This window comes from Cricetulus griseus, chromosome 2 (assembly GCF_003668045.3).
Source record: "Cricetulus griseus strain 17A/GY chromosome 2, alternate assembly CriGri-PICRH-1.0, whole genome shotgun sequence".
Lineage (NCBI taxonomy): Eukaryota > Metazoa > Chordata > Mammalia > Rodentia > Cricetidae > Cricetulus > Cricetulus griseus.
Genome location: NC_048595.1, coordinates 202,774,964 through 202,797,665, shown reverse-complemented (window position 1 = coordinate 202,797,665; position 22,702 = coordinate 202,774,964). Strand labels below are relative to the sequence as shown.

Genomic DNA, 22,702 nt, shown 5'->3' with positions numbered 1-22,702 from the left:
GCAGCAGCAGTGGTAGATCCTAGACAGGATCCCAGGATCACCTAGAGTTGGGATGGATACCATCTTTTATTTATACTATTTTTCTTCCAACTCTGTGGCAAGGGAGGCTGAGAGACTTGCCTGAAGTCACATACCACTAATCTTGTATAAACTTACAATTTAAGAAAATGGGAAAAGATTAAAGTTTTAGATCAAAATGTTTAATCATGATCCAAGGGCTGGGGGACTTGGGGACAGTAGTAGAAGTTAAGCAAGACCCAAAGGCTCCAGCTCTTGATGCCCAAATGTTCAGGAGTACATGGCAGAGCAGTGAAGACAGCAGGTTCTCACCTTCCACTCAGAGGGGACGAGGGGCCAGGAAAAGCAGCCTTCCTCATAAGGGAACGTCTTTCTCGGCTGACTCAGAACCCTCAGCCCTGCCTTCCTGAAGAATGCAACAGGGAATGATTGACTTGTTAGGCTTTGGGTGACCCTGGGAAACAGGAGGAAGGGATGGGAGGGGTGAAGCAAATCACCACCAGAATATATGGCCAAACTGGGGTGACAGAGTTCTAAGGAGGGACAGCCTGAGACAGAAGAAGGTGTAAGGGAGGTTCGAACACTAGCCGATCGGAATCTGAGGTCACAGCCTAGCTTCTCCGGAGCCCTCAGATGGAGCAGGCAGGATGTGTCAGGATGCTTGCTTGGTCCAGGGTTGCTGTGTTGCACACTGCATCTTCTTCCAGGGGCTGTCATTTCCTCACCCACAACAGGCTGCAAGTCAGTCTGGGTGTGGTGGAAAGAACGAAGGACCCTGAGGAAGCCCAGCTACCAGAGGGTCTGAAGCAGAATCAACGTAAGTATGAAGAGAGAAAGAACAGGTAGCCTGAGCTGTGGTCTCGGAGCAGGGCTACAGTTCTGTGAAAGAAATGGAATACAGTCAGCCCAGAGGACATGTCCCTTCATCACCGAAGCCTGTCACATGACTGTCCCCTTACCGTGACATTCAAATTAGAGGTCTATATTATTCATGGCATCTCTCCCACCTTGTCTCTTAGTCTGATTGATTTGTATTTTCTCCAACTAGTGCAGTAAAATCTTGAGGTATGTGATAGAGGAAGTCCTACCTGCAGCTGCCTCACAGAAAAGGTAGAGTCCACCTGGTCCTGGGAAAAGAGTTGTCTGTGGAAACGCATCTTAGCTGCAATGGCCTCCTCTAAGTCAGGAGAAAAAGTAGATTGGAGCAAGGTGCCAGGAAGTTTCTCAGATTCCCAAGGCAAGAAGGGGATGTCATGGGTCCCTGGGATACAGTGGGCAGGAAGGTAGTGGGAGTGGAATTCTGACTCATTCTGCTTGCTAGTTCAAGTTCTTGGGGCCTAGACAAGTTGAACAGGCAGCATGGAGGTCACTCTGGGAGTGGGCGGAGTGGGCAGAGTGGGAGAAGGAAGAAGGGTTCATGTTGGAAGGATGGAGGGGTAAGCCCAGAAGAGGGATGCTTTGACTAAAGAGATAGACAGGACCTGCGTGGGCCACACGGCTGACTCTTCCAACAGGTGGCCTAGCTACATGGGCTGGGTGTAAAAGGAGTGTACGCACTGAGGCAGGGGTTCTGGGAGAAGGACCTTTCCAGCTGTTCACACTCATCCTGCAGGTTGCCACTGCCCCTGCAGGTGCAGCTTAGGGCAACACTAGTATTGACCCTGCTGATGAAGTTTGGGGTCATGGCAGTTCCTGTTGGGCAAAGAGAGGAAGGGGTTGTCAGTGTCTAGACAAATTCCACTGCAGCCTCCATCTTCTTCCACCTGTCTCAGGACCTCAGCACCATCCTGGGTGCTGTCTCCAGTGCATTTACACCTCAGAGCCCACCACCCTACTGATTCCATGCACATGCCCCAGTCTCACCAATCAGCCCAATGTATGACCGCAGACATCGGGACTGTTCAGTTGCACAAGTCCCGAGGATGTCCATAGGATGACAGTGAGTCTGGAAATCCATCAGGCGTGATCTGGAAGAAAGGAAGTTTCCAGGGTCCCACCGAGGACCTGGGCTTCACCCTGACTGTCCTTCAGCTGGCCATGCCTGTCTTTGTGCCAGCTCCTCTCCTGCCTGCAGCAATACACCCATCATAATTCATTCATCACTATGAATGCGAGCCCCTGGTCCCATGATCTCAAGCAGCTTCTTCCAAGTTCCCTTGACTATAAAACAGAGAGGACAACAGCATAACCAGGCCAACTTTCATGAGGATGAAACAGAATGCCTGGTACACATTACATGTTTGGTGAATGCCAGATACTCTGACTATTAATATTCATCCTACAGTAGGTAGGACAGTTGTCTTTTTTTTTTTTTTTAAGATGGTTGTCTTAGTTTCTCTTTCTGTTGCTGTGATAAAATTTGGGGATTTTACTTTAGCTTACAATTAATTCCAGGTTACAATCCAACAGAGTAAGGAAGCCACGGCAGCAGGAACTTTAAGTGGCTAGTCATGTCCACAGCACAGAGGAGGAGGAGAATGGATACATGCATACTTGTATTTAGCTCACTTTCTCTTTTTTATACAGCCCAGGACCCCAAGCCCAGGGAATAGTGGACCCTCAATGGAGGGTCCTCCCACATCAATTACTGTAATTAAATGTAATCCCAGGACTGGAGAGATGGCTCAGCAGTCAAGAATATTGGCTGTTTTTCTAGAGGACAGGAGTTCAATTCTTAACACCCACATGGTGGTTCACAACCAACTGTAACTCCCATCCTAGAGGATCCGATGCCCTTTCCTGGCTTCCAAGGTCCCAGACATGTACATGGTACACAGACGAACATGCAGGTAGAGAAAGTATATATAAAATAAATAAATCTTAAAAACCAAAACAAACAAAATCCACCCACCATACCAGCTATCTTTGTGTGTTAAAATTGAGTATATCCTGTATATGTTTCTTCAATGTGTAATACATTTTGCCTTGTGCTAGGTTAATTGTTTACTTCTCCATTACTTCTACTCAACTAGGAACTCCTTAACGGCAGGGCCAGTATTTTACTCATTTTAAAATGTGTGGAATTATAGTAATGGCTGCTAGAACAGTCATTGTCAGGAGTGCAGAATAATTAAAGACTAAGTCACATTCCTGCCCTCCAAAGCAAATTTAGAAATCTGACTTTTGCCTGGCACGGTAGTGCACACCTTTAATCCCAGGAGGCAGAGCCAGGCAAATTTCTGAGAGTTTGAGGCCAGCCTGGTATACCTAGGAAGCTCCTGGCCAGCCAAGCCTACATAGAAAGATCCCATGACAATAAAAAGGTAAGGGAAAAAGAAGAAAAGAAAGAAACCAGCTTCTGCCTATAGGCCTTCAGCATGTTATTTCACTTTGTTTTTGTTTTGGGGGGGTTGGGGGGTTGTTTTGTTTTGTTTGGTTGTTGTTTTTTGAGACAGGGTTTCTCTGTGTAGCTTTGTAGCCTATCCTGGCACTCGATCTGGAGACGAGACCAGGCTGGTCTTGAACTCACAGAGATCCTCCTGCCTCTGCCTCAAGTGCTGGGATTAAAGGCATGTGCCACCACCGCCCAGCCTTGTTATTTCACTTCTTTCTACTATGATTTGCTCATTTGTAAACTGAGGGTGATACAGAATAGTAATAGCAACCATCTTATAGGTTTCTTGTGAAGCTTAAATAGTAAATAATAAGTATTTAAAGTATCCTCAAGTCCGTAAGAAGTAACTAGAAATGTTAGTATTATTATTGAGAGCTCCCAGTATAAGCTTTAATAAACAAGACTAATTTCTCTTTATTTTATATGTATGGGTGTCTGCCTGAATGTTTGTGTGTGTACCATGTGTGTGCCTGGTGCCGATGGAGGCCAAAGATGGAGTTGGATCCCCCAGAACTGGAATTATACACAATTGTGAGCCTTCATGTGGGAACTGAATTCAGGTAGGTCTTCTGCAACAGCTTCAAGTGCTATTTACAGCTGAGACAACTCGCTAGCACCTCAACAAGTATTTAACTTTGACTTTGAAACATCTTATTCATATCTACTCTGGCTCCACAAAAAATCACTTGTGAGGTGAGAAGCACATCCTATATGAAAGTCTAGGAATGTCTGTCGGGGAATGCTCTCTGGAATAGTGACAGAATGCTAAGCAATGGGGTTGGAGAGATGTCTCAGAGGTTAAGAGCACTGGCTGCTCTTCCAGAGGTCCTGAGTTCAATTCCCAGCAACCGCATGGCGGCTCACAACCATCCGTTATGAGATCTGGTGCCCTCTTCTAGTGTGCAGATATCCATGGAAGCAGAATGTTGTATATATAATAAATAAATAAAATCTATTAAAAAAAGAATGCTAAGCAATGTTTTAGTATATTTTTGGATTTTTAATTAGCATATATTAATTATCTACAATAATGGGCTTTGTAAAGACATTCTCATCACTTTTAATTTTCAAGCATCCTCCTGCCTCAGGCTTCCAAGGTTCTATGTAGTTTTCTATAAAAACTAGGCTACCACTACAGATCTCACGGGATTCTGATTAGAGTTAACTTGCTCAGAGTCCTAGGCCTTGTGGGGAAGAGTAAGTGCTCGGTGAATGTTACCGTTCGTAAAGAACTTAATTTTGATTTGTTTTAGTTTTTGTCTTTCTGAGACAAGGTCTCACATAGCCCATGCTGGCCTCAAGCTCAGGATGCATACGATGGTGTTCTTAAATTTCTGCTCCAAATGCTGAGAGCTCAGTTCACTATCTTGGATTAGAATTTTATTTCTTTTTAAATTATTTTCTTTTTAAATTTTTAATTAAAAATATTTTCCTGCTGGGCGGTGGTGGTGCACGCCTTTAATCCCAACACTTGGCAGGCAGAAGCGGACGGATCTCGGTGAGTTCGAGACCAGCCTGGGCTACAGTGTTCCAGGACAGGCTCCAAACCTACCAAGAAACCTTGTCTCGAAAAAGAGATTCCACCTCCCCCCCACCCCCCACCCCCCCCACCCCCACCCCCCACCCCACCCCCACCCCCCCCCCCCCCACCCCCGCTTATTTACACCGGCGGTGGTTAGGGAACCATGGTATGTGTACAGGGATAAGAGGGCAACCTTGTGATGTCACTTCGCGCCTTCCACTTGTTGAGAGACACAGTCTTTCTTAGTTCTGCTGCTGCCTGCTCCAGAGGCTCTTGGAGATCATTCTGTCTCTGCCTCGCGCTCCAGGCGCAAACCACCACATCCCAGAGTCTCCCAGTGCAGAGGCAGGCAAATCTCTGAGTTTAAAAGCCAGCCTGGTCTACCTAGAAAGTTCCTAGAGAGACCTTTCTCAAAAAAACAGTAGCAGCAGCAGCAGCAACAAAAACAAAATTAAAAAAAAAAAAAAAAAAAGAAGGAAGGAAGGAAGGAAGGAAGGAAGAAAAGAAAAAATTTCTGGACCAGTGACATGAAATCACTTACTACCAAGCCTGAAGACTGAGTTTTTTATCCACAACCTACTTAGTGGAAGGAGAGAGTTGACCTTTGGCTTCCACAAGTGCAACTCTGAGGTTGCAGGCCTACCCGACTTTCCTCACCCCTTAAATAAATGAATAAATAAACATAGGGGGTTTCGTTTGTTTTTAACTTGGTTTTGTTTTTGTTTTTAGGCAGCATCTCACTTTGTGCCCCTGTGTGGTCATTTAGGAGGTGAAGGGATGGATCAAAGGAGTTCAGGGTTATATGAAATCTTGCCTCAAAAAGTAAAATAAAGTAAGTCTCATGACCAGGAACAGTGGGGTGTCTTTATAATCCCCTGCACTCAGGAAATCCAGGGGGAAGCGTAGGCTACATAATGTGGTGGACATCCTGGGCTACAGGAAGGAAGAAGGAAGGGCCAGAGGGAGGATTTCACAAAATATCCAAACAGCTATCAGGCTCTCAGTTTCGTGGGGAATCAGATGCAGCTTTTGCAGAAGGATAGCCAGACCCAGATACAGAGGTGTTCCACATCCCTGCCCATCCTGCCCACCCTCACAGGGCACCTGCACAGAGGATCCGCTCGGCAGAAGCTCCGAAGGTCCAGGCAATTGGGGATCTCAGAAGGGAGGGCGCAACTGGGGGCGATGGTGTTCCTCCGACGCTCCCCACAGCCCACATCTTCGGGACTGCAGGGACATAGCAGCAGGCCCTGGGCGTGGGACTCTGCAGCCTTCTCAAAGAAGGAGCGCAGTTGTGCGAGGCAGAGGTGGCGCTGGCAGCGGAACCCTGAGCATGCCTCCCCATAGGCCTTGCGCAGGCGGTCACACTTGTCATTAAGAGTACATAACATAGCAAATCTGAGGCAGAGGTCCGAGTCTGTGGGGAGAGCAGTCACCAGGTGAGTCTCACTAGGCAACCCAGCAAACCCTGAGGTGACCAGTAGTTCAGTAGTTGAGGCGGCAGAAAGGAAGGGCTGTGTGAATTAATCCACTCCTAACAATCCTCTCACAAACTCTAGCTCCTTCCCTGCTCTTACCTGGTCTGGTAAAATCATCATCATCATCATCACCACCACCCCGACCCCCCACCCCACCCCCACCCCCCACATACAAGTAACACCCACTCATTTATCTAGCAACCTAGCAAGAGACCGCTCAAGTAAACAAAGGGGGTGGGGGGCCCTTGATCCAATGCAGTGAGACCTGGTGGTGGGAATCAACAACCAAGAAGCTCTCTGCAACAAACAAACAAGCAGAACAAGGCTTGTTTTTGAGGAGATATTTTTTCTTTTTTTTTTAATGTGTGTGTGTGTGTGTGTGTGTGTGTGTGTGTGTGTGTGTGTGTGTGTGTGTGTGTGTGTGTGTGTGTGTGTGTGTGTGTGTGTGTGTGTGTGTGTGTGTGTGTGTGTGTGTGTGTGTGTGTGTGTGTGTGTGTGTGTGTGTGTGTGTGTGTGTGTGTGTGTGTGTGTGTGTGTGTGTGTACAGAGTGTGTGTGGAAGCTGCAGGACAACTTTTGAGGGAGTTGGTTCTCTTCCTGCACCATATGGGTTCCAGGTGGTCAGGCTTGGCAGCAAGTGCCCTCATCTACTGAGCCATCTCATCCGTCCTGTATTTGAGACTGGGACTCATGTAGCCCAGACTGGCCTTGAGCTCACCGTCTAGCAAGGACGCCCATGAACTTCTCATCCTCTTCTTACTCTACCTCCCAAGTGTGAGGTTACAGGTATGAGCTACCATGCCCGTCTTTCATTTACTGATTCACATATGAAAATTCTCCCACATTCTGAAACTTTGAAAAGTAGAATGAATATATCTATATCTCTATATCTCTCTATATATCTATATAGATAGATATAGAGATATAGAGATATAGATATCACGCCCAGCCAGTCAGTGATTTTTACAGGTTATTTATTAATTTCTCTTAATGGGTTTATTAGGTATAAATTTGTGGGGTTTTTCCTTAAAATCCAATTCTAATATACATAACTGACTATAACATAAAACTCAAGCCGGACGTTGGTGGCTCATGCCTTTAATCCCAGCACTCAGGAGGCAGAGTCAGGCATATCTCTGTGAGTTTGAGGCCAGCCTAGTCTACAGAGTGAGTGCCAGGACAGCCTCCATAGCTACACAATGAAACCCTGGGGTTTTTTTTGGGGGGGGAATCCTTAATAAAAATTCTAATTCTTAAGTTGGATGTAATGGCATAGGTTTATAATTCCAGCACTAAGGAGACACAGGCAGGTGACTTTCTGTGAGCTTGAGACCAGTCTGAGTTTTATAGTGAGTTCTAAGCCAGCCAGGACTAAAAACAAACAAACAAAAAACAAACAAAAAGCGGGCGTGCGCGCACGAGAGCACACACACACACACACGCGCACGCACACACACACACACACACACACACACACACACACACACACGAGTAATTATTCCAGGCATACTCATATAATTCTAGCACTTGGAGGCAGAAGAATAAAGAGCAAGACCTCAAGGTCAGTCTGGGCTACACAGCAAGACCCTGTCTCAAAAACAAGAAAAATTCTAATTTAAAAAATACAGAACCAACTATATAATAAATCTTACTTGTATCTTAAAAACTAGTGCCTGGACATATTCTTTGGGTTGTTTGTTTGTTTGTTTTGTTTTTTTAAAGAGGTGGCCCAGACTGTCCCAGAACTCAAGGTAGCTGAAGATGACCTTGAATTCCTGATCATCCTGCCTCTTCTTCTTAAGAGCTTAGATTAAGGCATGAACTACGCCCCCCCCACACACCACCCCCATACCCCACCCCACAGTGCATTTCTGTGTTCTTGCTCAATTAGTTCACAGCCTCATTTTCCTGGGGAAAATGTGGATCACAGCCTTTGCTGGACTGAGAGCTTCTACCCTGAGTGACCCCTGTGAGGAATGAGAGGCTTGCTACTTTTTTCTGCCCAACTTCTCACCCACCCCATTAGAATGGTTGATAACAAGCAATTTCCTAGTCCTTAGGGACTTCTGAAGAAACTGCTTTCCTGGCCACCTTCAATGTGGGTAAATACTCCATTTCAGCATGTTTTCTGCCGCTGCTGGTCCCACACACCCTTCCTGAGGACCAATGGCCCTAATGGGCTCTGGAGGTTTCCCTAGTAACTGCTACTTTTTAATCACTCCTGTGAACATAGACCATGCACCACAGCTCAGACTTACATCCTGACACAGCAGGCAGAAACTCTCCCCACAAATCACCCCCAGTTTATGCTCCCTTCAGACACCCTCCCCTCAGAGCCCAGGCCCAGCTTCCCCTTCCCCATTCTATGCTTGCCCTCCACACCTGGTTTGAGCATGCTCAGCTTGCTGAGATTCATTTTCCAGGGTTTGCTGGTCACTGTGTCTTCATAGGGGGAGACATCTAACTCGTAGTCACCTAGAGAGAACAGGGAGTATGTGAACGCCAACGACAAGAACTTGTGAAAGGGAGCAGGGAGGGCTGAAATTGCTGGGTCAGACTGCAAGGCCTCGTACCTAGGGAGCTATGAGCTGTGCAGAAAAATTCAGAACCATGAAGGTACAGGTTAGGCCCGATGAATAAATATATGAGAATAATTAAGAGCTATCATTTGTTAAACTCACTGGTTCACACACACACACACACACACACACACACACACACACACACACTGAGGTAAGAGGAAACCGAGGACGAGAGGTCCTGAGTTGCTTAGATTCACATTAGCTTAATAAAAAGGGGAACTGAGATAGGCATGGTGGTGCACACCTTTCCTCACCCCTGTGAGGAAAGGCAGGGACAAGGTAGGCAGATCTCTATGAATTAGAGGTCAGCCTGATCTGTATAGTGAGTTTCATGACTGCTAGAGCTACATAGTGAGACCTTGTCTCAAATAAAGGGGCGGAGGGCGGGGGTGGGGGAGATATAAAATCTATACTGATTCCCAGAATTTCTGCTCCTAAGTATAGATACTGCCTGTGGGCACACAGTCAAGCAAGGAGATTTTTTCGCTTTCTCTTGCCATTAGAGAAGGGACAAAAATGAACTGTTTCTAGGCTTGACCACTGGCTGTGGGGACACATGATACAGCACAGTAATGGAAGTGAGGAAAGGTACTGACCTGGACCAAAATGAGAAAACCAGAGGAAGGAACGACACGGTGACCCCACAACCAACACCTCTCTCCCACTCATCCTGTGGGCCTCTAGACTCCTGAAGGGCACTTGCTAGGTTATAAGCATTGTGGGTCTCAATAAATGCTAGTTAATAAATGCTGCTGAGGGCTGGGATGCAGCTCAGGATTAGAGTGCTTGTCTGGCATGTACAGAGCCCTGGGTTCAACCTCCAGCACCAGCAATAAGTTGGGTATTGTGGCTCCTGCCTGTGATGCCAGCATTGAAGAAGTAGAGGTAGGCAGATCAAGAGTTCATGGATATCTTTGGCTACATAGAAAGTCAGAAGACGGCCTGGGTACCTGAGACCCTGTCTCTAAATTGATCACATTGGAAGAAAGAGGTGAGCTTGCTGGTGTCACCCAACAGGCCTTTGTAAATGCATATTGAGGACTGCAGGACCACGGATGTCAGTCAAACAGAGGAGAGTGGGCTTTAAGAAAGACCTGGCAGCAGGAAGTGGCAGAGCCTCAGAAGATGTCTCTGGGGAAGATCAAAAAGAGAACGACAGGAATGAGTAGTGGAACAGGAAAAAGGAATGCAGTGGATGGTGTCCCCACTTCCAGTCACTGCCCCACCACCCAATCCTGGGGGAGGGTTTCACCTCCCAACTGTTGCCATGGGACTTCCATGTCCCCAGTGAGAGGAAAATGCATGCTCAGCCCACTGGTGTCAGGTTGGCCATGTGACTTGCTTCAGCCTATGGAGTTTAGGCTAAAATGATGTAAATCATATCTGAGCAGAAGTTTTAGACCCATCACATGATTCTGCTGCTCCTCTTGTCTCTCTACAAGTCTGGGTCCTTCCATGAAGATGGAAGGTAGAGCAAAGTCAACTGATGGTAGCTGGCAGCAGATGTAAAACAAGAAATGCATTTCCCTTTCTAAAAGCCCTTGTTTAATCTAGCATTTTATTTTTTTATTTTTTTTGGTTTTCAAGACAGCAGAGAGTCAGGGAGATCTCTAAGTTTGAAGCCAGGCTGGACTACAAAGTAAGTTTCAGGACAGCCAAAACTACATAGGGAAACCCTGTCTCAAAAAGCAAAAAGCAAGAGATACCTTGCTCAACCTAGACACAGGTTTATTGAGACCCACAATGCTTATAACCTAGTAAGTGCCCTTCAGGAGTCCAGAACCCCACAGGATGAGTGGGAAAGAGGTGTTGGTTGTGCGGTCACCAAGTCTTTCTTTCCTCTGGTTTTCTCATTTTGGTTCAGATCAGTACCTGTCCTCACTCGCATTCCTGTGCTGTATCGTGTGTCCCCACAGCCAATGTGGGAGAGGTGCCTTGATCCTGCCTCAAAAAGATGATGGGACAGACTTAGTAGACTTCCTAGGGGAGGCCTTGCCCTCTCCATGGAGCAGATGGGGGAGGGGAATGGAGGGAGTGGGAGGAAAGGAGGGGGAATGGGATTGGAATGTAAAAAATAAATAAAAAAAAAAAGACCTGGGAAGCAGAAACACACATTGCTGTTTATAAGTCTGATCATACAGGTAGAAACCATGTTTCAAAAGCACCATTGCAAAAAACAACAACAACAAAACAAAAACAGATCAGGAATTTCAGGATTTTCAGGATTAAGAGATGCAATTTTCTCTCTGATTCATACAGAAAACAAGGCTGGAAAGGGTTCTGAGTTATAAAGTTGGTCATAACTCAATGAGGAAGAAAGACAAATTAAACACATGGGTGCCCTGGTGGTCGTTGGGATCTCTCGATTGATCAAGGGGGTTAGCAGTGAATCCTGTCAGTTGGACAAATATAGTCAGAAAAAAAAAAAAAAATTAAAGCAGTGACTCCCATGGAGGCCTAACAAGGGCAAGGGACTTTTAATTCGGTCTAGAAGAAAGCACATGTCTTAAATTGTGGGAAAGGCTACTGGGCCCACGAGATGACAGAAATCAAAGATATAAAAAGCAATTATGTGTTGTACAGCCAAGAGCTACCAGCCCATATTAAAAGAGACTCAGACTTACAATCCCCGACATCCTTCAGGCAGGAAGCAGGCTGAGAGTAGAGCTCAGTCCCCAAGGAGACTGCAGTCTCCAATGCCCATTTTAAGCATGGCCAGAGAGAGTAACTGAAAAGCAAGAACCTGGCAGAGGGCTGGGCCAAGAGTCCTACAGAACAATGGACAGGGCAACTGCACACCCACAGCAAAGGGAACACCCCTCTTCTTAGGGACATGAGCTGTGAATCAGTGTGTCCTACGCCTCCCAGCGCCCCCTTTCTGTGCGTTATTTGTGTCCTGCGGATGACTTGTCTTTCCAATGTATGGGTTTCTAGATCAAGAGGAGCCAGATCCAGAACCAGCAGAGAAATTTTCATGATCCAGGACATATACCGTGGTCTCTACACTCAAAGGTTGAGGGCAGGAGGACACACATCTAAGGTCATTCTGTGACTCATAGTTAACACCCTTAAGCAAAAGCATAAAAGTGTTCAGTGCCAGAAGAGGGTATCAGATCCCCTGGACCTGAAGTTACAGATGGTTGGGAGTCACCTCCTGGGTGCTGGGAATTGAACCCACGTCCTCTGGAAAAGCAGCCAGTGCTCTTAACCACTGAAACAACTCTCCAGCCCCCCTCCCCAACCCACTCCCTGTTTTGTTTTCTTATTTGTCTGTTTTTTTAGAGAAGGCCTCTCACTGGCCTGGGACTCAGCAAGCAGGCTCAGCTATCCGGCCAGCAACCCCAGGGATCTGCCTGTCTGCTTCCCCAGCACTGGAATTACAAATGTCACATGGGCATTGTTTTGTTTTAATGTGGATTCTGAGATCAAACTTAGGTCTTATGTTTGCAAGGTTGACTGTGCTACCTCCCCAGCCCTTTTTTTTTTTTTTTTTTGGTTGTTTGTTTTGGGTTTTTGTTTTGTTTTGCTGTTTGAGACAGGGTCTCACTACCCTAGGCTATCCTCAAATTTGTGGGGGTCCTCATACCTCAGTCCCTCCAGTGCTGGGATTATAAGCCTCCATGTTCACCTATGGAAGTCTTTTTTGTTATCACCACCACATAGTCTCAGAACTTGGGAGACAGAGGCAGGTGGACCTCTGAGTTCAAGGCAAGCCTGGTCTACAGAGTGAGTTCCAGGATAGCCAGGGCTACACAAAGCTGATGAGTAGAGACAGGGGCTGATGGGTAGAGAATTTTCTGCTTGGCTTCCTCTGTGCCTTCGCTCTAGCTGCCTCCTGTCTGGTTAATGAAAACCTTTCTGTTACAAACTTCAATAATGTACGACTTCTTACTCTCTCTGAGTCAGTAGGCCCCGTGGTGTTTTCAACCCGTTATGAGCTGAGACCACTTTCCTCATTTTCTCTCAATATCCTATTTCAGGAACTCCTCAGGCTGGGAATCTCCCTGGCTTAAGAGCTTTGTGAAGAAGATGATACAGGCAAGAAAGTGGATGCAAGGGGCCAGCAGGATGGCTCAGCAGTTAAAAGGGCTTACCAACATGCCTGACAGCCCGAGTTTGATTCCTAGAACCCATATGGTAGAAGAAGAGAAGTAACTCCACAAAATTGTCCTCTGACCTCCACATATATCTACACACATGAATAAATAAATATTTTTGTTTGTTTTTTGAGACAGGGTTTCCTTGTATAGCCCTGACTATTCTGGAACAAACTCTGTGGACCAGGCTGACCTCGAATTCAGAGGCCCACTCACCTGCCTCGGCTTCCCAACTATTGGGATCAAAGGTGTGAGCCACTACCCCCAGGCCATTAGTCAGCTTTTTAATGAACTATGTTGTGGTAACAAAAAAAGGCTAAAAATATTTTCTAATAATTTATTCAACTTATTTTATGTGTGTTGGTGTAAAGGTGTCAGATTCCAGATTCCAAGAAACCGGAGTTACAGACAGTTGTGAGCTGCCATGTGGGTGCTGGGAATTGAATCTGGGTTCTCTGGAAGAATAGCCAGTGATTTTAACCACGGAGCCATCTCTCCAGCCCCTAAAAATATTTTTAAAAGAAAGGCAGAAATAGGTAGAGGACCCAATAAAACAATGCCGAATTTTCTCTGCATCTCTTACTGATGCCACATGAAGAATTCATTCATCCCCACCAAAATCCACTATATGGTCTGATACCATTTCGAAACGACTTCCCCAAATCTCCCTTCCCTGCTTAGTACACTCTAGGAGAGTGGCCTTACCAAGACTTCGGGCAGGGTGAACAGTCCAGTAAATGTTCAGGCAAGTAGCTTGGTGCTTCATGCGTCGGTGGCATGTGCAGCCCATCAGAGAGCTGTTCCTAAGCTGTTGTGCTGCCTCCAGGCAGTCTGCAGACGTGGAAGACTCCTCTAGGGGTGATTCGGTGCTTAGGCTGGAGGTGCAGGACTCCAGCTGATGGTAGGCAGCCTTGCAAGCAGGATCAGCCTGGCATTTCTTTCTAGCCTGGATACAGCTGTTCACAAGCCTGCTCTCTGTGGGAAGGGAGTCTCCTGTAAAGACAGAAATCGAGTGAGGCCACAAAATCTGCAGGGAATACTATCATGAGGTAAGGCAGGGCAGATTCCAATGAAATCATGAGCACATCTTAGGGTATCACAAAGCCCTTTAAGAATACATGTGGAGGGTGCAGGAGAGATGGCTCAGAAGTTAAGGGCAATGGCTGCTCTTCCAGAGGACCCAGGTTCAATTCCCTGCATACGTAAGAGATCAGTTTTATTTTCAATCACTTAATATGTGGGTTTTTTTTTTTTTGCATCTTGGCAAGTGTGTGTATATATATGTGTGTGTGTGTGTGTATTTATTTATTTATTTATTTGTTTATTTATTTATTTGTGTGGGGTATTGCCTGTGTGCAGTACATGCAGAAGCCACAGCAGGATATAGGGCATCTTTGTCTATTCTCTGCCTTGTTGCCTTGCTACAGGATCTCTCACTAAACCAGAAGCTCATCTTTTTGGCTTGGCTGGCTAACCATCAAGCTCTCAGAATCTGCCTGTCTCTGCCCCATAATGCCAGGGTTGTAAGTACACACAGCCATGACTGTTTTTTTGTTTGTTTGTTTGTTTGTTTGTTTTTGCCCCCTGTGGATTATAGAGATTTGAATTCAAATACTCATGCTTACTAAGTAATCACTCTTACCTCCTGATGCATCTCTCTAGCCCCCCCTTTTAGTGGTTTTCTTTTCTTTTTCTTGCTAAATGGCCTAATGTACCCCAGGAGTTCAGTTGGCCTTGAACTCTCAACCCTTTCTCCTTCCTCAGACTCCTGAGTGCTGAGATTACAGGTATAAACCATCATGAAGGACAAAGCTTCTTTTGCTCAGTAACATATTTGTGAAATTTACCCATAATGATGAGAACTTGTAAACTGCAAAATCCATGAAAAGGTGACAGTAACTCTGTCACTTACCAAGCATGTGGCTTCCTTGCTTTCTTTCCTTTTCTTTAAATAAGAGTCTTATTCTGTAGCCTAGCACAGGCTGGCCTGGAGACAATCCCTCAGGAGCCACCACAAACCATGTTGGTTTTTAGAACTAGGGCTTTAAGTAGTCAAGGTTTGCCTTAGACTCTCTATAGTGGAAGATGACCTTGAACCTGATATTCCTGACTCTACATCCCAAAAACTGGGATTACAGGCATGCACCACTACGCCCAGTTTAGAAGACTTGTCTGGACTGGCAAAATGAACTTTCTACCAAGCCTGAGAAACTATTGCAGGTTGTTCTTTTGTTCTTTGACCTCCATATGTGTGCCATCCATCACCCCAGATAAGTAAACAAATATAAAAGATGAAGATGTGTTGGGAGCTGAAAATTATGCTATTAGAAAATTTCTTGGGGGTCCAGACCTCTGGTTCCAGTATCTGGGAGCTCTAGTCTGCATTGTATTGCAGATGCTAGCTGATTTGCTGTTGAATGGCATAGCCTCAGTGGAGAATGTCCCCTAGTTTTGCATCTCTACAGAACTAAGCATTTTAATAGGCCTGCACCAGGGTGGAGGGCTAGGTCTACGTGAGGAGAGACTGTTTAGAGGTATCTGCTGAGGGGATGAGGAGAAATAGTCTCGGGTGTTAGAGAAGAACGGTTAGAAAGCAGTTGAGGAAGATGCTGGAATAAATGGGAGACTCCAGTCTGCAGCGTGGAACTGAGAGCTCTCCAAAGATGATAAGATGCCTGTGTCTGGTCTTCGTGGCTGCTGGGTTGCTAGGAACTTCCAAGTCCATGCTCCCCCACTCAGGCCGACCTCATGGCTTCTGTGGACTGAGTCAAGCCAGGCCACGACAAAGAGGAAGAGGAGGAGGAGGAAGAAGAAAGCGCTGTAGAGATGGCCCAGCTCTTAAGAGAGAATAATGTTCTTCCAGAGGACCTGAGTTCAATTCCCAGCACCCACATCAGGCAGCTCATAACTGCCTGCAACTTCAGTTCCAGGGTATTCAACACTCTTTTGGCTTCTATTGGCATTGCACTCACTTAGAAAAGGAGAGAGATACACAAATACACATATACACAAAAATAATAAAATAAATCTTCAAAAAAGAAAGAAGAAGAAGGGGGCTAGAGATGAAGAGCTCAGAGATTAAGAGCACTGGCTCCTCTTGCAGAGGACCTATGCCTAATTCCCAGCATCCACATCATGGCATTCTTCCATCTGTAACACCAGTTCCAGGAAATCCTGCACCCTCTTCTGACCTCAAGGACTATGTACACATGTGGAACACAAGTATATTCAGGCAAAATATGCATGAATATAAAAATAGAAGTTTTACTAGATAACTTCATATGTGTAAGATGGGGGCAAAGCTCTTGAATTTTCAAAAATACTTAAGGAAGGCATGAGATTTATTTATTTACTCTGTGTGTGTGTGTGTGTGTGTGTGTGTGTGTGTGTGTGTGTGTGTGGTGCATTTTCCTAATGACTAAGGATGATATTGAACAAAACTGGAAAAAGCTTGCTGGACATGGTGACACACGCCTTTAATCCCAGCACCCACAAGGCAGAGGCAGGAGCATCTCTGTGAGTTTGAGGCCAGTCTGGTCTACATAGTGAGTTCCAGGATAGTCAAACTACAGATAGAAACCCTGTCTCAAAGAGAAAGAGAAAAGAAAAGGAAAGGAAAGGGAAGGGAAGGGAAGGGAAGGAAAGGAAAGGAAAGGAAAGGAAAGGAAAGGAAAGGAAAGGAAAGGAAAGGAAAGGCCTTTACCAAAAGGATTTAAACAAGTTGAGGAATTCTAGAAAGCTTAAAGAGATGCTTATTATAAATAAGTCTGGGTTAGTGGTTGATTGAGAAAAATGTCACAGATTTCAGTCTCACTGCAGTCACTGAACTAAACAAACACTTAACTGGACCAAATGTTGAGTCCTAACCAGTTTCAAAAAGAAAGCTCTCTTTGCTGGTACTTGACTGAGCCTGAGTCTGGCAGATTCACGAGTCCCTCAGGTCACAAAGAACTTGAAGGGATTTAAATTTAAATTTCAAGAGAAAAAAAAAAAAGCAGAGATTACTTCCTGGATTGTGAAACAGGGACTTAATTCAGGGCAAGATCATAAATTGATACAAGGCAGAGATGTTTGCTTTGATTGACACATATGTTTTCTTTTCTTCTTGGCTGGTGTTGGGAAACTGAATCTAGGGCCTTGCTCATGTTAGGCAACAGGTCCAATACTCAGCTAGATCCCTAATCCTTTTCTTTTCTTTATTTTTATCTGAAGTTCTGTGCCGACAATTGGAGATTGAAAGTGAGGCAAGTGCTACCACAGATCTGTATTTTTTTTTTCTTTCCTTTTTAGTATTACTTATTTATATTTGAGACAGAGTCTTCCTAGGTATCCAGGGCTGGTTGGAGCTTGCTATGTAGTTTAATGGCTCTAGAACTCACCATGTAAATCAGGATGACCTTGTCAAATAGACCTCATTCATTCTACTTCGATAGGTAATGGAGAAGGTGTTTAATGTTTACCTCTGACCCTAACATGCAGCCACAGGTTAGAAGTAGTGGGCAACCCAGTCAGACTGATGAGTACTGAGATCACACCACAACAACTTTTCCTTACCTACTTTGACCTAAAGAAAATCTTTCAGAGATGTAATTAGTGGCTATGTAACAGCTGGCTATGTAACAGCTAGACAAGCCAGACATGGTGGTGCACACCTTTAATTCCAGAACTCAGGAGGCAGAGGCAGGTGAATCTCTGTGAGTTTGGTCTACATTGTGAGTTATAGAACAGCCAGAGCTATGTAGAGAGACCCTGTCTCAAAAAAAACCAAAAAACAAAACAAAACTCAAAACAAAACACAACAAAAAGCATGGTGCTCCACAGGTATGGTGGCACATACCTTTTCCAAGCACTCAGGCAGTAGAGGCAGGTGTTCTATGTGAGTTCAAGGCCAGCTATGGGTATATAGTGAGACCCAGTCTCAAGAAGAAAACTTTAAAAAGCCAGATGATTTCTCTTGGAAGGGTGGACACACTCAGGCTCCCCTGCCTATAATCTTACATCCAGCATTGAGTAATGGCAACCCCATGTAAGCATGTTGTGCCTTTTCTAACTGGTTCTAACTGGGTTCATTAGAGAAGGACTGATTGGCAGCCTCTACTTTGGGGGCACAAGAACCTCATCTGTTTCTCTCCAGTGTGGTTCCTTGCATGAACACCTATTTATGGACAAATGAGCTGAGAAAAACAACAAGCATTTGGGCATGTAGTCAGTCCAGCCTAGTTCAAAGTTAGAACCTAGAACTCATGTTTTCTACCTAATTTAGAATGATTTTAGTCATGTTGCCACATCCCCGAGAGTGGAAAGTCCCCTTTATGTTTGTAGGGTGAGCACTGATCTTCTCTACTCAGTTGTTAAAAACTCCCTGTTAGTCTTTGCTCATAAGCAACACTTGCAGCTACTGGACAACAGTGGGGTGTGTGTGTATGTGTGTATGTGTGTGTGTATGTGTGTGTGCATGTGTGTGCAGGAGCTCATGCACACACATGCTGTAGTACTAGGGCCTTAGGAATGATGCAAGACAGGTACACTTACATCCCTAGGCCCTGGTAAGGCCACCTGAGCCAAAATCATTACAAGTGTTACTGTGGAATGGACCTGTCTGTCATTCAGCTTCACCAATTAATGAGGAAGGTATCTGTTTAATGCTTATCTCTGACCCTAACAAGCAGCCATATGTTGGGACTAGTGGAATTTCCTGGTGGGCAGCCAAGTCTGAATGATGAGTTCTTACTGCCCAGATTTACTGATGGAGACAGGCTGTACCAACTAGTCCCTCCCTTTTTTCCTTTCTCATCTATTTGTTGTTGTTGTTGTTGTTGTTGTTGTGTGTGTGTGTGTGTTGTATACATATGCATGCATGTGTGCTTGAGTGAACATGAATGTGTTTGTGTATCATGTGCCTGTGGAGGCCACTGATCCATGTTAGGTGTCTTCCTTTGTTGTCCTCCACTTTCTTTCTTTCTTTTTCTTTTTCTTCTTTTTTTCCTTCGGTTTTTCGAGACAGGGTTTTTCTGTGTATCTTTGTTGACCAGGCTGACCATGAACTCACAGAGGTCCACCTGCCTCTGCCTCCTGAGTGCTGGGATTAAAGGTGTGCACCACCACAGCCTGGCCACTTTCATTTTTTTGAGACAAATCTTACCAAACCTGGAGCTCATCATTTTGGCTAGACTGGCTGGCAAGCAAGCCCCTGTCTCCACTCTCCTACACCCCACCCCTACTGCTGATGCTACAGATGTGAGCTGTTGCTCCCAGGTTTTATGTTAACTACTGGAGAGATGGAACTCAGGTCCTCATGCTTGTACATCAAATACGATACCTATCTGAGCCATTTCCTCGGGCATATTCTACTCCCCTTCCCCATGCCCTGGACCTTTTTTGGAGACAGGGTATTGCTGTGTATCTACTCCAGGCTGGCTTCCAACTCAAGATCTTCTTGTCTTAACCTGGAGAGTGCTAGGATTACAGCACTGCCTGACTGTATTTCTGTAGCACCACCTCTGTTTTGCATGGTCTCTTGCTCAAGGTTTCTTCAACTCGGGTAGATTGTGTTTGTTTGTTTGTTTGTCTTGTTTTGTTTTCCCACTTGGGCTCTGGCAGGAAGCCCACAGTGAGTACCTTTCCTCATTCCTAAGGTCTTTATCATTCTTTCCAGGGACTGGCTCTTAGGATTCTCTTCCTTGGGACAGAAGAGTATGGTTCTGAATCAGCCCTGAATCATATAATCCCATAAAATTTACTGTGGATCAATTATCCTCTGGGGAAGGCACTGTACCAGGCACCCTGCTGAGGGAAAGTCATATGGCCTGACAGGGAGTTCTCTACACCAATTTTGTGGAATTCCTAATAGTGGGAATGCATGTGTCTCTGACTCTTTTGCCTGCTCTTGGGCCTCTTTTCCTCTTACTGGGTTGCTTTGTCCAGCTTCGATATGAGGGCTTTTGACTTGTCTTATTGTATCCTGTTTTGTCATGTTTGGTTGTTGTCTCTTGGAGGCCTGTTCTTTTCTGAAGGGAAACAGAGGAGGAGTGGATCTTGGGGAGAGGGAAGTAGATGGGGCTGGGAGAGACGAGGGAGGGGAAACTGTCATCAGGATGACAGTATGAAAGAAGAATCTATTTTCAATTTTAAAAACTCAAAAAAAAAATCTAAAATACAAAAAACTTAATCTCAGGACTGGGGAGGCAGAGGCGGGTGGATTTCCGTGACTTTGAGGCCAGCCTGATTTATATAGAGCTCTGGGCCAGCTAGGGCAACATAGTGAGACCCTGTCTAAGAAAAAATACAAACAAACAAGCAAAAATATTCACAAGCAAGCAAACAAACAACATCCTATATCTAGTGAAACTGGGGGTTGTAGCTCAGTTGTGTGCTCTACTAGCATATTCAAAGCCTGTGGTTCTGTCCTCAAAACATGAAACAGGAGAGAGAGTGGAGAGGCACACGTCTGTAATCCCAACACATGGGAGCAGGAGCAGGGCTAGAAGTTAAGTCCTCTTCTTATACATAGCCAGTCCCAGAACAGGGCCACTACATGACACTCTGTCTTAAAGTTTAATTAATTGATTGATTGATTGATTTTAAAATAAAAATCCTGCGGTGGTTGCACACGCCTTTAATCCCAGCACTCAGGAGGCAGAAACAGGCGGATCTGTAAGTTAGAGACCAGCCTGGTCTACAAGAGCTAGTTCCAGGACAAAACAAAACAAAAAAAGGATCTGTGAGTTCAAGGCCAGCCTGGTCTACAGAGTGAGTTCCAGGATAGCCAGGGATACATAGAGAAACCCTATGACGAAAAACAAAAAAAAATTAAATCAATCAATTAATTAATTAAAAATCATAACCCAGTGTAGGAAGAAAGCAGGCTGGTGGCAACATTCTTAACAATACAACACGGTAATGAGGCTAGTAAATTCAGTTTACCAGCCTGTTTGGTGTCAAGTCTGCACCAATTCTTCAGTTTCTACTTCCTTTAAGCAGTATGGAAGAGTTGAAGGCCACTCAGAGCCAATGGCAGCCTCTGGTCAGATTCTCACCTCTTGGTAGTGAGAATGATGACTTGGTAGTGCCTTGGATTCAGGTTGTCCAATGATTAGTTTAGATGCACCTCAAAAGAGGGAAGAAGTAGAATCAGGGGCGAGGATGCGTGGGTGGCCAGGATTTGCTAGGGCTCCACACTCTTGGAAAGCAGCCCCCTTCTGACACTCTGGGCTTCCTACTCTAGTTCCCCAGACTCGGAGGGACAGAAGATCAAGACCACAAGGCAGCTAGCTGCGTCCCAACACTTTTAGTTCCACTTGCCCTACAGCCCCTGAGGGCTCTGGCTAAGTGAATGCACGGGCGGGCGACACTTACCTGCTCCAAGTGGCAGCCACAGCGACAGCACCAGTAGCAGGACCAGCGGCGGCGGCGGCGGTCGTGAGCTGCGGGAGCGTCCCATGGCGAGGTGTGGACGCCGGGTGTCCGCTCTCCCGGAGCTCTGCCTGCGCAGGGTGCCGCGTTCCTCTGCCTCTGTACGTGGGACTTTTCGAGCTGGGCTCCCTCGGCCGGCACCTCCCACGGCCGCCTCCCGCCCCTCCTCCCGGCGCCGCCACTCTCCCACTAGGGTCGCGGGCACCGCCCTCCAACTCTGAAGCGCCTGGCAGCATCGGGCGGCTGCTTCTCCAGGACCCAGAGCGGGACAAGAGCTTAGGGCCGCTTGGAGTCAACAGCGTGAGCTCCTAGAGTCTGCCAAACCTACTGTCTGCTGCCAATTTCCTTGGCAAGATGCTGTTATTTGCTAGAAACAAACCACTTTTTCTCTTTCCGAACCCCCTGGCTGTCGAGGAACAATAACCGCCACAAATGAAACCTTGTAACAACACTGGAATCAAGCAGGTGTGGGTTCACTCCTGAAATGTCGGAGACAGAAGCAAGAGGATTGCTGTGAGTGAGTTGATTCTAGCCTAACCTACATAGTGAGTTCCAGACCTGTCTGGGCTACAGAGTGACACCATTGTTTCTCACACCTTTAATCCCAGAATTTGGGAGGCAGAGGCAGGGTGGATCCCTGTACGTTCCGGGCCAGCCTAGTCTACAGAACTAGTTCCAGGACAGCCAGGGCTACACAGAGAAACCCTGTCTCGAAAAACAAAACCAAACCAAAAACAAAGCCAAACCAAACCAAGAAACCTTGAAGCATCACAAAGGTATCTTGATTTTGTGGTGTGTGTGTGTGTGTGTGTGTGTGTGTGTGTGTGTGTGTGAGAGAGAGAGAGAGAGAGAGAGAGAGAGAGAGAGAGAGAGAGAGAGAGTTTGCACATCTATTATCTTATTTGTCCTTGGTAAGTATTTCCATGGGTAAGGTTTTGTGATTATTAAAATCAAGATTCTGAAAAATGGTCCCAGACTGGTGAAATGCCAGAGGGGAGCATAACCAGGGCAGGTCTCAGGAGCTTTGGTAAATCCAGCTGCTCCAAGATTAATCCCCTTTGACCTATGAGAGCAGTAGTCAAAAGGATATTCCTCCCACTGTGACTCTTAGTTCCCCCCAGTCCCTGCTAACCAGATCAAACATTAACCAGAACTAAGATGTAGCATGGTTGATAGAGTGGGGCTCTGGGTTCAGTCCCCAGCGCAACACTGGAAAGCAGAGGTAGGAGTACCACAAGTTCAAAGGCAAAACAGTCTGGA

At 45.8% G+C, this 22,702-nt stretch overlaps 1 protein-coding gene across 1 annotated transcript; it reads right to left on the bottom strand.

Moving 5' to 3' along the window:
* Positions 1-309: 309 nt before the first annotated feature.
* Positions 310-21,985, bottom strand: Gfra3 (GDNF family receptor alpha 3). The gene is made up of 8 exons (XM_027400726.2): positions 21,386-21,985; positions 13,736-14,023; positions 8,734-8,826; positions 5,979-6,291; positions 1,882-1,985; positions 1,576-1,710; positions 1,107-1,195; positions 310-897 (listed from the first exon to the last, which is right to left on the bottom strand). The coding sequence occupies exons 1-8, from the start codon at positions 21,468-21,470 to the stop codon at positions 808-810; spliced, it is 1,197 nt and encodes a 398-aa protein (XP_027256527.1). The 5' UTR covers positions 21,471-21,985; the 3' UTR covers positions 310-807.
* Positions 21,986-22,702: the final 717 nt, after the last annotated feature.

Excerpts from the sequence above, each read along its gene's own strand:
- Gfra3 (XM_027400726.2), bottom strand. The coding sequence starts at position 21,470 with ATGGGACGCTCCCGCAGCTCACGACCGCCGCCGCCGCCGCTGGTCCTG. Across the intron at positions 8,827-13,735 it reads TCACCCTGCCCGAAGTCTTG|GTGACTACGAGTTAGATGTC; the intron begins GTAAGGCCACTC and ends TGTTCTCTCTAG. Across the intron at positions 1,711-1,881 it reads GTCATACATTGGGCTGATTG|GAACTGCCATGACCCCAAAC; the intron begins GTGAGACTGGGG and ends TTTGCCCAACAG.